Below are 15,208 nucleotides of genomic sequence, written 5' to 3'. Positions count from 1 at the left end.
GAGGGCTATTTATCTGACTTAATAAATAATATAATTCTGGTGGAAAACATAGTCCACATCTAGTTGGAGCTATTTATATGGATTCATAAAACTAGCATTGAATTCAAAGGGAAATGTGAAAATGTTAATGTAAGTAGTTATTCTAGTTCTGGCTGCAGGTTTCTTCTATGAAATTAAGTTGGGCTCAACTAAAAGATTTCAAAAGAAAATAAGTGGTATGTTAAAAAAAACAACAATTCTGAATTCAAGGCCCCCATATTCATGTGATCTTTGAACTGCCAGGTTTATTAGATGTTCCATGTCTACTCTTAGGAATTGCTGTTGTGTGGTCTCCAGACGTCCAGGTTTGCTTCTTGCTGTTCCATCCTATGATTAGGGTATGTCTCATGCAGGAGATATCTGATCATTGTCGGAGGGATCTCTAACCGGTGGAGATGTGGCATCTTGCCTGCTTGTCTCATCAACTTCAGGATAGCCAAGCGGCACTGGGACATTAAAGACTTTGGAAGTACTGCAAGGCGATGACAGAAATTCATTATTTAACCACACATCATTAATGTATCATTTAATAATTTAGTTAAGATTTGTGAGCCTTAAACTCCAAAACACCAAATTTTACAATACATCGCTTACAGCGACTGTCTAGCCATGAAATCATCATCAATCATATATAGGTTAGTTCTTAAAGGAAAACTTCCACTTGGGTAGTAATGATTTAAAGTATTTATACATTTAGTTCTATTTAACATAACATCTTTTCGTAAATCTTTAAATAGTGAGATCCCAGAGGGAAACTACTTTATAAAATATGCTAATAAGCACTGGGCACTCCTGTGCACGTAACACAGGAGGCCCAGTGCTTCTTCAACTAGTATGCACACCTCTATTATTTTCACCCTCTCACCCACCTGCCTGAAATGCAGCTGCTTTATGGTGATGTAAACCGCGCATGCCTGGTGATGGTGACGTCATCTGGCTCTCCAAAAGTCACTCTCATGCGCACTGTACATCGCTATCAAGCAGCCGCATCTTCCGGCTTGCTTTCAGAAGACTTCCTGATGCAGTGTTCATTTCCAGGGGTGTAACTACAGCAGGAGCAGCCAAAGTAGCTGATATGGGGCCCGCAATGTCAGGGGGCCCTGGCATCCGACCTGACACGCTAAAGAATGTCATAATATTTAATATGGAGCCAACAAGAGGAGGGGGACGCTGCTGACCTGACAGGGTATCAAAATTAAATGTTGAGGGGAACCTGGGTAATAGTGATCATAATATCATTGATTTTGTATTACGCTTTACTAAGAGCGTTAGTGGAGGAGCAACTTCAGGAGGGCAAATTTTCTGCAACTAAGGGAAGACCTTTTAGGCCTAAACTGGGACAATGTTCTCAAAGACAATAGCACCCCAAAAAAAGAGACTTTTTCACAAATATTCTGAAAAAAGGTCTGTGAGACGCCCAAATCACTTAACAAAGCACAGATGCTTTTAATGGACTGAGCGACGGCACTTCTATGAGTCACTCAGTATGTAGAGCAGGACGTAGGAAATCCTCTTCCTGATACAGCACATCCTCATCTATAATGTACTAGATACTAGATGTCACTAACATCTGTGTCACTGACTGACTACTAGTGTAATTCATCATTTTTTCTCACCAGCCAAAATTTACCACTAAAATGAAGTACAACATGTGGAGAAAAAACAATCTCAGAATCGCTTTGATAAGTAACAGTGTTCAAAAGTTATAACTATATAAAGCGACACAAGTCAGAATCCAAAAAATGGGGGTGTGCCTTAAGATACAAAATGGCTGCGTCCTTAAGGGGTTAAACAAAAAATAAACAAGTGTAATAAGAACAACAAAAAAAACATAACATTATTCCACAGAGTGTTACCTCAATACTATGTTGGGAGATTTGCAGGTAGAGGGGGATGCAATAATATATAATTGTAGTTCTAGAGAGGATGTAGGAGTAATGACATTCCTTAGAGTTTGTCATGTTAGTGTTATGGTCTGTTAAGTGGATGTCCAGCATTTACTTGTAGTGTTTTCATAGATTTGACTGAGACGTTCAGGTGTGTAGTACCACTGCAAAAACAAATTATGAGTTACTTACAGCCCTTTAGAGATTTATGAGCGAGTGCAAAAGAATTAGTCCATTCCTCTTGGGATATTGAGCAACCAATTTCTTCTTCCCAGTTTCTAAGCGGGTAGACTTTTTTGAAGTTTATTCAGTGATTGCGTTGTAAAATGCCTTTAAGGATTTGCCATGACTAATAGTTAATAGGTTAAATACCTTTAAGTTACATTTTGGTCTGGCTGAAATGAGGGGTTGCAAGAACTGAATTAGTTCATTGAATGTAGATTGCCCCTGGGTGGGATGGAGTGATCTCTGCTTAATTTGGAGAATTCTATAGAAGTTTCTCCATTCCAAATTTGGGCAATGTAGTGGATTCCATATGTCTCCCACTCATGACCTGGGAAGGAGGGCAACGCCCTTGTGATTAGCGATATTGGGATTTGATCTTCAGTGAGAATTTCTTTATTCGATCAGTTAGTGTGGATTTGTGTCTAGCATTTGATAGCATTGGTTTTTAGAGGGGACATATTATTTGGCATTTGCAGTTTTAATATTGATGATAACAGCAGGGTGTTGAGGGGAATGTTCCCGATAAAGGAGGCTTCAATAGTCATCCAGGGAGATGGGTGTTTGGTGATTTACCACTTTGAGGACATCAGGACAGCGTGATAATAACCGAAAGCATCCGGGACACCAAGTCCTCCAACTGACTTGTGTTTGATTAAGATATTGATGGCAATGCACAGTTTATTATTTTCCATATGAATTTAGATATTACAGATTTTATTAAAGAAGGATTGTGGGAGAAAAATGGGAATAGTTCTATAAAAGTATAGTAATTTAGGGAGCAACATCATCATGAATGCGGCTACTTTACCTTTACTTTAGTTAAATTTTCTGAATGGAGGCACAGTCTTTATTCAGTGTTGTGATGAGTGGTAGACAGTTATGCTGATATAGGGATTTGTAGTTAGAGGTAATATTTATTCCCAGGTATGGATGTGGATTTCCAGTCTAAGATAAATTTTTGTTTCAAGTAGTAGATGGATTAGGGGAAATTGTGACTTATTGATTTGAGCTTGTAGTATGAAATGGCACTAAAGCTAGATATCTGTGTCATTGCCGCTTCAGGTTTCAGTAGGCCCCTGGGCGACAGAGCCTCAATAGGCTCCTTTGCAGTGAACTGACAAGGTGGCATTAAAAATTCAGAAACTAAAACTGTCTCCTGTTCCCTAAAATATTCCCTTGTTTATCATCCCAAACAGCCCCCTCATGGTTATTTCATATTAAGCAACTATAGATTCAGTATGTGGGCCCCTCCAACAGCTCTGGGCCCCAGAAATTGGCCAGGTATGCCCGTGGCTGGCGCCGCACCTGCTACTGGAATAGATATATTGGTTTGGCTTTAATCACACATAATGTCATTAGTAGAGATGAGCGAGCACTAAAATGCTTGGGTACTCGTTATTCGAGACGAACTTTTCCCGATGCTCGAGTGCTTGTCTCGAATAACGAGCCCCATTGAAGTCAATGGGAGACTCGAGCATTTTTCAAGGGGACCAAGGCTCTGCATAGGGAAGCTTGGCCAAACACCTGGGAACCTCAGAAAAGGATGGAAATACCATTAAAATGGACAAGAAACAACAGGGGCAGCATGCATGGATGCCTCTGAGGCTGCTTAATCGCACCATTATGCCAAAATTATGGGCAACAGCATGGCCATGACAGAGTGACCGAATGTGGCTAGATAGCATCTAAAACATCCAATAATTGACCCTGACACTATAGGGGACGGCATGGAGAGGCAGTGGCAGCAATGGCAGGCTAGAGAATGTCATGGCGACATACCCTAAATGGACTCAGGCTTCACCAAAGGAGGTGAGCAAGAAGCGCTGAAATGATTTCCTATGTGAACAAAAGGTTGACGGTATATTTAGTCGATAACACAGCATGGTGGCGACATAGTGACCAAGTTCCATAATGTATCTGGTGAAACACCCGAAAAATGAGCCTGACACAGCTCTTTTGATAAGGGGACGACATGTGGAGGCAGCCATGGAGACGACTTCCATGATTAAGAGCGACAGTATGGGGCATTCATATTGCACTGCTATGTCTCCAGCATGACGGCGACAGATGGGCCGAGTTCCACTATGTATCTGGTGAAACACCTGAAAATTCTGCCTGACACAGCTCGTTTGATAAGGGGATGATGTGCTGCATATCCTCTCGTGCTCCAGCGTCTGGGGTATAGAGAGTTGAAAGTTGCGCGAGCTTTCGCCTGTCCAAGCCCCTGTCTCTCGGCTCCTCCCCGCCCGAAATGGGCCTGGGGGCCAGAAGCGTTTACTTTGAAAAAATTATAATTTTCAGAGCAGGACGGGTCGCTTGAATATTTCACCTAGGAATAATGGAATAGCATAGTGGTTCAATTTTTAATAGTTTTTTGGAAATGGTTCCATGATTAAGAGCGACAGTATGGGGCATCCATATTGCGCTGCTATGATTGCAACTTCAGGTCTCCAGCATGGCGGCGACAGATGGGCCGAGTTCCACTATGTATCTGGTGAAACACCTGAAAATTCTGCCTGACACAGCTCGTTTGATAAGGCGGGCATGTATGGAGGCAGTGAAGTAGTAGTAGATTAAAGGTGCTGCAGTTCAAACTATGTTAGTTGGATCTTGGAATGGAGCTGGCGCTCCGCTTCCAGGCGAACTTTCGCCAATCCAAGCCCCTGTCTCTCGGCTCCTCCCCAAACAGCACCTCTAAGAACCTTTTGTATAAGATCAAGTGTAGTAGCGTTCTTATAAGTTTGGGTTATGGCGGGTGAGGGGAATGTAAACAGATGCGCAAGAAGCGCTGAAATAATATTGGTAAATGATAAAAGTTTGCCAGTATATTTTGTGGATTACACAGCAGGGTGGCGACAAAGTTAACAAGTTTGATGTGGAAGCCATGAAAACAACACAAAATTCTGCCTGACACAGCTCGTTTGATAAGGGGACCCTGTATGGAGGCAGCTATATGGACGACTTTTGGAGGCAGCTATGGCGATGACGTGTGGAGGCTGCTATGGAGACAATTTAATTTGGATAGTGCCTGTATGTGGCAGTCCAAAAAAGTTTTCAAACCAGAGGAGCAGGTAGGTGGTCCTCCAGAAAAATTAAATAGATTGAGTGCCTGTATGTGGCAGTCCAAAAAAGTTTTCAAACCAGAGGAGCAGGTAGGTGGTCCTCCAGAAAAATTAAATTAACCTGTTCTGCTATAGGACTCGCCTCCGTCTCAGAAGCACTGTGTTCACCCGGCCTATCAACCCAGCTTGGGTCTGTCACCTCCTCATCCTCCGATCCCTCTGTTCCCCCCTCGGACTTCCTGCCCTGACAACAACTTCACCACTGTCTAACAACCGTGTCTCCTCATCGTCCGACACCTCTTTACACACATCTTCCACTACGTCAATAATATCATCATCACCCACAGACTGCGACCGGTGGAAAACCTGGGCATCGGAAAATAGCTCAGCAGCAACCGGACAAGTGGTTTGTGACTGTGGGAAGGGTCCAGAAAACAGTTCCTCAGAGTATGCCGGTTAAAATGCCAAATTTTCCTGGGAGGGGGCAGACTGGGGGGAAGGGGGCTGAGGTGGAGGAGTGCTGATTCCGGTGACATGGGTGGACTGCGTGGAAGACTGACTGGTGGACAAATGGCTAGAAGCATTGTCCGCAATCCACGACATCACCTCTTCGCACTGTTCTGGCCTCAACAGTGCTCTACCACGAGTCCCAGTAACTTGAGACATGATGAACCTAGGGAGTGTAGCTCTGCGGCGTTCCCCTGCTCCCTCATCAGCAGGTGGTGTCTCACCCCGCCCAGGACCACGGCCTCTGACCCCTGCAGTAGTTGGACGCCCACGTCCACGCCCTCGTCCTCTACCCCTAGCCCTCGGGTTAAACATTTTCCAAATTAAAGTGTAAACTTAAAAAAAATTTTTTGGTTTTTTTTTTTAAACAAAACGATGCCAACCTATTGCTATGGCTAGTTTCTAATCTACACTGACAGCACACAACTGGATTTTGTGCTGTTCCTGATGACTTTGAGTTATAAAAAGAAATAAACGTAAAAAAAAAAAAACAGCAGACTCTGCCTAATTCAAATCAAACCCCTAATAAATTGTCCCACTTCGGTGTTTGAGGTGGATATGTGTATCACTAAGAGCTAAACACAACGGTCGCAAGTCTCCCCGCAAATTCCTCACAATATGGTACTAGCTGTGCTACTAGTGCCAGCAAGCCCAGCCACAAGCTAACCAAAAAAAAGTAAAATAAAACGTTATTGTAGCCCTAAGGGGCTAGTCTATTCCAGGGTCACCTGATCAGGCCAGCCAACCACTGTTATCGACGTGTAAGGGTACCACGTCATGCTGGGTGGAGTGCAGAGTCTCCTGGCTTGTGATTGGCTCTGTTTCTGGCCGCCAAATATTACAACGGCGGGAGATGCCATTTTCTCGAGCAGGCGAAGTATTCGTCCGAGCAACGAGCAGTTTCGAGTACGCTAATGCTCGAACGAGCATCAAGCTCGGACGAGTATGTTCGCTCATCTCTAGTCATTAGGCTTCCTGAAAGTCATGCTTGATCTTAAGGGTAGCAAAAGAGGTAGTTTTCCTTGCCTCATCTAAGAAAACAAAATATTTATAAATGTATCATTCTACAAAGTAGCATCTATACCACCCCGCTTAACAGCATATTACCCAGGGAGAAACTTATGAAACTAATGTTTAGGGGATGTGCCTAAATTTTAAAGCAAGAGTTTATTTCCCATGTATATACATTTCAGAAATCTATCAGAAATGGAAATCTACCAATTCATTTAAAGGAAACCTACCACTAGGATTCTACTATTGGAAGATGGTATAAGTCCGCTGCTTGTCTCTGCCCTAATCTGTGATTTAAAAATCCTGAACTCTAACCTTATTTGTTAAAAACTAGTAATATGTAAATTACCTGCAGAGGCTACTGGGGTGTGAACTGTCCTCAGCTCCTAGTGCCTGTCCAGGCTAGTACACACTCCAGTATACTCTGCAGTTAATTTACATATTACTAAAATAAAGTTTTTAACAAGTTAGGTTCAGATCCAGGTTTACAAGTTAGGGCAGAGGCAGGAGGAATCTACCATCAGATCTACTTCTGATATAATCCTCATAGTAGGTTTCCTTCAACCTCTATAAAGCATCATCTGTGTTTTGTAGAGGTTATAAAGCTAAATGCTGGCTTATTTTTTATCAAAGGTATTTTTTATCACCAGCTGATCCCTGGGAGAAAAAAAAGACTTTAATCTTTATGTAAATTAGGCTGAAGGGCTCAGTGGGGCATTACCCAAGCATCTCCAGGCCTTGGCTCAAGTCCCACACAGCATTTCCTCCCCTGCCTCTTCCTGCCATCTGCTTCAAGAGCTGTCTGACGCCATGAGGAGGGGAGGGCTGGAGGAGGCTTCTAGTGGGTTAGGAGTGCTTTGGGGGGCATGATGCTGAAGCCCGGAGGGCTGTTCAGCCTAATTTACATAAATCTTGAAATCTTTTTTTACAAGGAACCCGCTGGCTATCTTTTCCTTTGATGGAAATAAATGCATGTTAAAGGAAACCTACCACTTCCAATCATGCTTCTAAGCTGCAAGCCGTGCACCAGCTCAGGGTGAGCTGGTGCTTATTTTCATTATGTTTTTAAACAGATGTTTTTAAACAGATGTTTTTAAACGCTTTAGTGATCTTTATATACAAAGAAGATTCACCGCATCGTGGTACATGCTCGGCGCACCATGCGCGCAACCGTGCGTGCTCCTGAATAGGAAGTGGTCGCGCGCATGGTGCGCCGAGCGTGTACCACGGTGCAGTGAATCTACTTCGTATATAAAGATCACTAAACCGTTTAAACGCTTTACATCTGTTTAAAAACATTATGAAAATAAGCGCCGGCACCATCTCACCCTGGTGCACAGCATTTGCAGCTTAGAAGCAGGATTGGAAGTGGTAGGTTTCCTTTAAGCTTTTCAAACTGTACACAGCACTTTGTATTCTGGTAAATCATGATGGAATGACCTTGTTCTTTAAATGGGACCTGTCACCTATTTTTACCCCACTATTCTAGCAGTCCCCTCAGGTAGGGTATGAAATGTATTTTCTAGAACTGCCTTTTTATGTGAAATCTCTCCTGTTTAACAATGAAAAATAACCTCCAAAATCATGCGAAAACTGTCATGATGCCAGATATTAGTCAGGGTGAGAGGCTGAAGCTTATATATTGGGTTCTACAACAATTAGAGCCATGGTTCAGGTACCGTATCACAGAAGACAATGTAATCAGCTTGCCTCAGCCTTGTGGTTCTGTGATCTACAGAAACATAGATATGGGCAGGTAACTTCATAGTTGTGAATGTAAGCTGCCCACCTTTTTTTACCTGCCTTTTTTCCCAGAGGCTCAGCGTCAATTCATGCCTGTTTTTTTTACAGCATAAAAAATATAAGGAGTAAAAGACATGGGCCCACATTAATTAATAGTGAGAGAAACTGCACCTAGAGCAATTTGCCTCACTAATGTGCATCAGATTATTAAAAACAGCGCACAGCGTTCCATAATCTGGCACACCCAGAATTAGGCAATTCAACTGCTGCAGGGAGGGGAAATCTGCATTGGGAACTAATTCAGAAAGCAGTGTCCCGATGGTAGATTTTCTTAAAATACTTCTGTCTCTGGCCACTCAGGATATGCAATGATCAGCGCTATATCTTCAATCGACACATCCTTAGCTTCCTAGGAATACAGGAAGAGCAAGGAGGTGCAGATAGGGCTGGGTTATCATGGGAGCTCCTGCTGTAGGCCCCATAATTCTTTCTCTTCAGGGGACCCTGGAAGGAGCCTACAATGATAATCTATTTCACCTTCTTTTTTCTACAGTATTGCTGTAATCCGGACACTGATACCAACGAGGTACGGCTTAACTTGCCATGCTCAGGGTCGGACTTGGGGGCATAGAGTGATCTCTGCTTAATTTGTAGAATTCTATAGAAGTATCTCCATTCCAAATTTGGGCAATGGAGTGGATTCCATATGTCTTTTGTGTTATATTAAAGACAAAATCTTATCAGGAATGTGGTTCGTTATTTACAGAGCCATAGATTCAGGAAGTAAAATTAATAGTCTGGAAATGTTTGGGACCCCCATTACTACTAATGTTACTATATTACAATTGACATTTTAGATTGCTCCACAAACAATACTACAATACATAAATAATACAGTATTACAGGGAACCTTTCAGTTAAAGCAGTTGTCTGCCTATTTGAAAAACTGAAGCAGGTGGGCTGGGGAGGGCTTTTAAAAAATAAACCTTTACTTATCTCCGGCGCTCTGGTCCTTCCAGTTTCCTGGCACGCCCACTTTTCTCCTGTCCCAGCCTCCTGATACAGCACAGGGACATCAGGATGCTTGTGCCAGGCCGCTGTAAGTTGCCAGAACGGAAGTGCAGTACCCCTGTCAACAAGGGGGGACCGCTCTGATTCACAGTAGCGTGGGAGACCAGGCACCCAGGGGATGTAGGTAAACATTTATTTTTTTAAAGCCCTCCCGAGCCCACTAGCTAAATTTTTAAAATAGTCAGACAACCCCTTTAAACTAAATCACACTAACTAAACATATCCTTGAAAACTGCTATTAAACAGCAGTATAACTATTCCTATATATTTATTCGCCATACCTGAAAAGTTCCACAGTCCATTTGTAAAGTGGACTCAGCATCTGTGCACATTTATGTTCCTCTAGTTTAGCTATGCCTCGCACTTCCTGATTGACAAGGGGAATGTTTTCTCTTCAGCCCAGTAAACTTGGCCCTGCTTCACCTTTCATGCACTGGCTACATGACTCACTGAAGAGAATTCCTGAGGGAGGGGTGAATTAGGGGGTTGAGAGAGACACTAGATGTACGTGACAGGCTAAAGATAAATCAGCTCAACCCTTACACAGGAATTTAGCTGTAGGTATGGCTGAGCTTAAATGACATGAATATGTCAGACACAGCTCAGAGGAAGAAGATGAGGGACTATTGAACTTTTCAAGCATGCAGAGGAACAATATAGGGATAGTTGCAGTGCTGTATATTAGCAGTTTTCAAACATATGTAAAGTAAGAGTGGGTTAGTTTAAGTGACAGATTTTTAAATGGACCCTTCATCTAGAATTTAACAATTACCTCTTTCTCTTGCCAGAAGTTCAATTGCTTCATGATTAGGCAATGACTTAGAAATGTTGATATCAGGCAAGTAGACATTGGCTCCAAAATCTACAAGTAATTTTACAAATATTGTCCTACATCCATGTTTTAGGCACACATCTATGACTGTTTTAAGATGTTTTATCCTTTTCAGATGTTTTTCATCTATGCAGTTGTAATCTGGGTCAGCCCCATAAAGAAGCAGGGTCCTAAAACACTCCAAATGCCCATAGATAGCAGAGAGGTACAGTGGTCCTGTAGTTGTTGTAATGTTTGTAGTCCATTCAGGTAACTTGCATTTGACATTAGGTTCTGCGCCATAATCCAATAGTTCTTTTAAGATACTGGCTTTGCCTTCCATGGCAGCATTCAGTATTGGGGTGCAGTTGTTATAAATACTTCCTGAAGGACAGGCTCCAGCCTTCAATAATTCCCTGACACAGTCAAAATGGCCAGCACTAACTGCGGAGAATAAGGGGGTTTGGGCCTTTACATCTAAGATGTCCACTTCTGCTCCATTAGCCAGAAGAATCTTTAAACACTCTAAAGAACCTTTGGATGCAGCCAGGCGAAGAGCAGTTACTGGAACACCCCAACCACTTTGACTATTGACCAATTTCTTATATTTGTCTTCTGAAAGTAGACTTGTTAAATATTCTGGATTATCCATTGTTACTGCCATATGTAATTCACGGCCCTCTTCTGCTGTCCCATCTTCCTCTTCTCTCGGCCTCAGAATGGAAAACATCTTTGTGATATCCATGACACTCATCTGCAGGCATTGGCAGGTTTTCATTTTCTGCACAAACCAATATTAGATGTTAAAGCTGTGGAAAATGAATAAGAGCAAGATGTGAGTGTTTGTAGCCAAATGACTCCGCATTGGAGAGGACTTGTCTACTTTCCTAACCTACTTTTAAGTGAATGCCTGTATTCCTCATATTCTGACATTACAATGGAATCTTTTTCTGTAGGAGATTTATCATATATTTATACCATGTTTTGAGGTACTACATCTTTAAAAGTTTTTTTTTTTTTGAAGGTTGGCTGCTGACCACAGCTAGTATATGGTATTGCAACTAAGCTCAATTTATCTATATACAGCTGAGCTCCAATACCAGTACAAACCACGGTCCGATGCGGTACTGGAAAAGAGCATCCATGTTATTTATCCTCAACAACTCCTTCAAGTTTAGTTAGGGACAAAGTAGACCCCTCGACTAAACAAAAAAAGAAATGATGCTTAGCAGGGAGGAGCCCAACAAACTCACTATGAATTATGTTGGAATCTATAGCTGTAATCTAGCAGTCTGGACTATGTATGACTTTGTAGGGACTGGTACCTTTAATTATATGCATGTTAATAAGATATGTTGCCTTTAAGTTAACTATTGCCCTTAAGTCACATTTGGCTTAAACAAAATGTTTACAGTAATTTTTTTTCCGCATTTTCAATTTGATAAAAGCCTGGGTGGAATCTCGGACAATGGAGAATTTTTGTTTAATTCTCCTTAAGATATGAGGCAGCCATGTCTTATATATAAAACACACTTACATCCATCCTTTGTCATCGCTCTTATACACTGACTATGGTCATTGAGGCAGTCTATTCCTACCAATAGTGAAGGATCTTCTATGATGTAGCTGATGACTTCACAAAAGATTGGAACATTGCTGCCCTCAAAGATAAGGAGAACCCTGTTAAAGGATGAAGGTAGTAATATCAATTATTATGTGGAGTAATAATTACTGTCACTCTCCTTTGCCTGTGTGACACGTTGAAAGACAGTGCCCATATGAATAGATAAAGGGGAGGGGGACAGACATATACCCTCACAAATACCAATACACACATCTACATATAATACACAACACTTCCCTTTACTATCTCCCAGTCACTGTAACCCAATATCCTCTGTCCACAGAAAACATTATCAGTTCTTGTCTTTTCTACTCTGAACTGCTGTTCTTTCCCTGGTATGAGTACAAACAGGCTGTTGGCTGAGTATTTGTATCCCTTCCTCACTATCAATTTCTCTTACATATAGTATCTCCCCTTTGCTAGTAAGTGCTCCTCTTAAACTGTTAGGCCTCATGCACACGACCACCCCAAAGTTTTTTGGCATCTAAAACACGGTCCTGTTGATTTTAATGGGAAATGTGGCTATCTATATTTTAACAGTATTTCTCACCGCACCATGAACCGGCCGTCAGACTGCAACCCAGTTTTGTGTACTGGGCTCTCTATAGAAGCCTATGGGAACACAAAAAAGGGAGTATATGGTGTTGCCTGTTCATGCAGCCTGTGTTTGTGGTGAGTTGCCCTGGGGACTCGGTCACGTGGGTGTCATCCCACCTAATTTTCTTGCAGATACGGCTCACTCACGGTGGCATATGGGATACATTTTGGTGACACATTGCCGGAAAACCATATAGAGAACATTGCACACACCAGGATGAATTTTTATGATTTTATTTAAGTGAATATTTCACACAGCATAGCGTTCACCATCGTACATGAACACAAGATATATGTTTTACAGATCAAAATTAGTTTACAACATTTTGGTCATCTTGACCTTTGTCAAATAAGATCTAACTCTGAGGGAAATGTAGGGTTATGAGACTGCCTCACTATACCCCTATGGACTGAGGGGACTAAGAATCCCACATTGAGCTTCACCATCCAACATTGTGCAGGCACTATTGTTCTACGTGACATACCCGGAAAACGTCTCCAAAAACGGGACAGCAAAATGCTACTGGTTGTGCTATACCTGGATAATGTAAATAAAGATTTTGGTACTAACACTGATTGTGGTAAATAGTGTAATTGGGAACAGAAGGAAGATTATAACTGGGAGAAGTGCAGCAAAGGACATGGTAATTGTTATTCGACAACTCCATCCTTTAACAAAACCACAAAGCCATTCTCCATTTGGAAGGTCAAATAATTAATCTAAATGTATGTATACATGAACCATTAGGTAGCGCATATTACATATTACTAATTCATTCACACACTACATACTAAATAAAAGGGATTGACTCATTATTTCTACAATTCCTATTAGAAACCAGGCTTTTGGTTATCAGAGTCAACCCTCTAATATTAACCATCATTGTTGAATATGAAGGAATATACTTCAACAAAACCCTTATCTAAAACAGGTGATGTTAAAATCCCAAAATCCAACTTAAAAAAAAGCTTTCAAAAGAACAACTACTAATGAACATCATGACAAAATCCTTTTTTTTTTTTACAGTTTTTTGTCTCGCCTTTTGTGATCTTTAGTATTGATAACCTTTATTAGTTCAATAATAGGTTAAATAATGAATATGTAAACAGGTTTTATCATCACCGTTATTATTATTTGTTTTTTATTATTCTGTTATTATCAGTATATTTACTATTATGAGCAATCCCTGCTATATTCACATCATTACGGCTCATTTCATGGTAAATTTTACAAAGAAAATTCAACAAATCTTAAATATCTAAGTGTTGTAAGACAGAGCCGACCTATTCATTACCAATCTATTGACCTTGGAATACATTGCATTTCACTCATTTATGTTACTGATCAGGAATACCAATACTCACAGGTCTCTTAGGCGATGATGATGAAACGCTCTTAGTGTTTATCGTCTCTTACCTTTATGAGCTGTTTGCAGACTCAATACAATTGTCCACAGTGAAATATCATCCTTATGCCAAATGCCAACATTTACATTTCCTTCTGCCTATCTTACTAAGAAGAATCCAACAATAAGCCAAGCAAGTGTGGGACTGTAACTGGGAGCGATCAGAAGAAACTTTCAACAAATGGATAAGGACTGAGCTAAAAATACCCCTGGAGAGGCTCTGCTTGCCATGTCCATTCTTGGATAGCTGACCTCACTGGAGGGGTAAATATAGAGAGGGGCATGGCAGGTGCTCATCTGTTTTAGTGCTAGGATCTACATAGTAAGACGAGGGGCAGGGTGACAGGCATTGTTATCAACTGCTACTACTGCAGACAGCTGGGTGTACAGCCCTACCTTGGTTTATGACACTAACATACAATATAAGTGCATTCATAGAGGGTGTTTTGGGATGTCACTGTTTCAATATTCATAAAAATACTACAAACATATTTAAAATGTTTTGTTTAGTCATTGATAGACTGGGATACATTGGATCCACAAGAGGAAATATAATTAGTGCTCCTAAAACCACTTTATTTATTCATCAAACTAAAACTAATGAGATAGATGTTACAACAATGTATCAATTGTAATTTCAAGTGATAGACAAGATTGATCGTTCTCATATGATCTGATACGGTTTCAGCCAAACCCTGACTATATCTATGTCTTACGTTGTTTTCTTTTTTGTGACTTACAGTTTTCATCTAGTCTTCAATGTCGTTTTGTTACTTTTTTCTTGTTTTTTTCAGTTCCTATATATGTGTTGTACATATTTTTTTTATTTTACAAGATATATACATTATGACACGTTGAGCTCCATGTTAGCGGATGGCTAGACATCGCAGAAACGGAGGGCCACAAGTTCCAGTACAACCAACTATGTCACACAACAGCAGGCTCCTTTTATACGGACCACTAAAGGTGACATGTTGCCTCCTTTATCTTTTAAAGGTTCTGTGTTACTAAGTACACTTAGCCTCTGTACCCAGAAATTCAATCATGAGAATGAGGGACTACAGGCACCCCATATGAATGAACTACAGGAGAACATGCTCAACAAGTGCTCCATTTACTTGTATGGGACTGCAGAGGATCACAGAAATTCCATGAAAGTGAAAGGAGTGCCGGTGGAGCTTGTGAGAGTGTGATCCACTCATATGAGACCCCTACTCTTATGATTG

The 15,208-nt window shown here is 41.2% G+C and overlaps 1 protein-coding gene across 4 annotated transcripts; it reads right to left on the bottom strand.

The window, feature by feature from the left end:
• Positions 1 to 264: 264 nt before the first annotated feature.
• On the bottom strand, positions 265 to 14,147 carry LOC140077002 (ankyrin repeat and SOCS box protein 12-like). Of its 4 annotated transcripts, none has more exons than XM_072123830.1 (3): positions 13,994 to 14,147; positions 10,317 to 11,164; positions 265 to 511 (listed from the first exon to the last, which is right to left on the bottom strand). In XM_072123830.1, the coding sequence occupies exons 2-3, from the start codon at positions 11,131 to 11,133 to the stop codon at positions 309 to 311; spliced, it is 1,020 nt and encodes a 339-aa protein (XP_071979931.1). In that variant the 5' UTR covers positions 11,134 to 11,164; positions 13,994 to 14,147; the 3' UTR covers positions 265 to 308. The 4 variants fall into 4 exon arrangements, with proteins under 4 accessions (XP_071979931.1, XP_071979932.1, XP_071979930.1 ...); XM_072123831.1 differs by having other exon boundaries at positions 10,317 to 11,136; positions 13,994 to 14,132; XM_072123829.1 differs by lacking the exon at positions 13,994 to 14,147 and adding an exon at positions 11,893 to 11,990.
• Between the last annotated feature and the right edge of the window lie 1,061 nt (positions 14,148 to 15,208).

This window comes from Engystomops pustulosus, chromosome 9 (genome assembly GCF_040894005.1).
Source record: "Engystomops pustulosus chromosome 9, aEngPut4.maternal, whole genome shotgun sequence".
Taxonomy (NCBI): domain Eukaryota; kingdom Metazoa; phylum Chordata; class Amphibia; order Anura; family Leptodactylidae; genus Engystomops; species Engystomops pustulosus.
The sequence above is the reverse complement of the archived record's forward strand: the minus strand, read 5'-3'. Positions and strand labels throughout refer to the sequence as shown.

Bases quoted from the DNA above. Each gene is read 5' to 3' on its own strand.
- LOC140077002 (XM_072123828.1), bottom strand. The intron at 512-10,316 runs GTAATTGTTAAA...ATCGCCTTGCAG, and splicing joins ACTTCTGGCAAGAGAAAGAG to TACTTCCAAAGTCTTTAATG.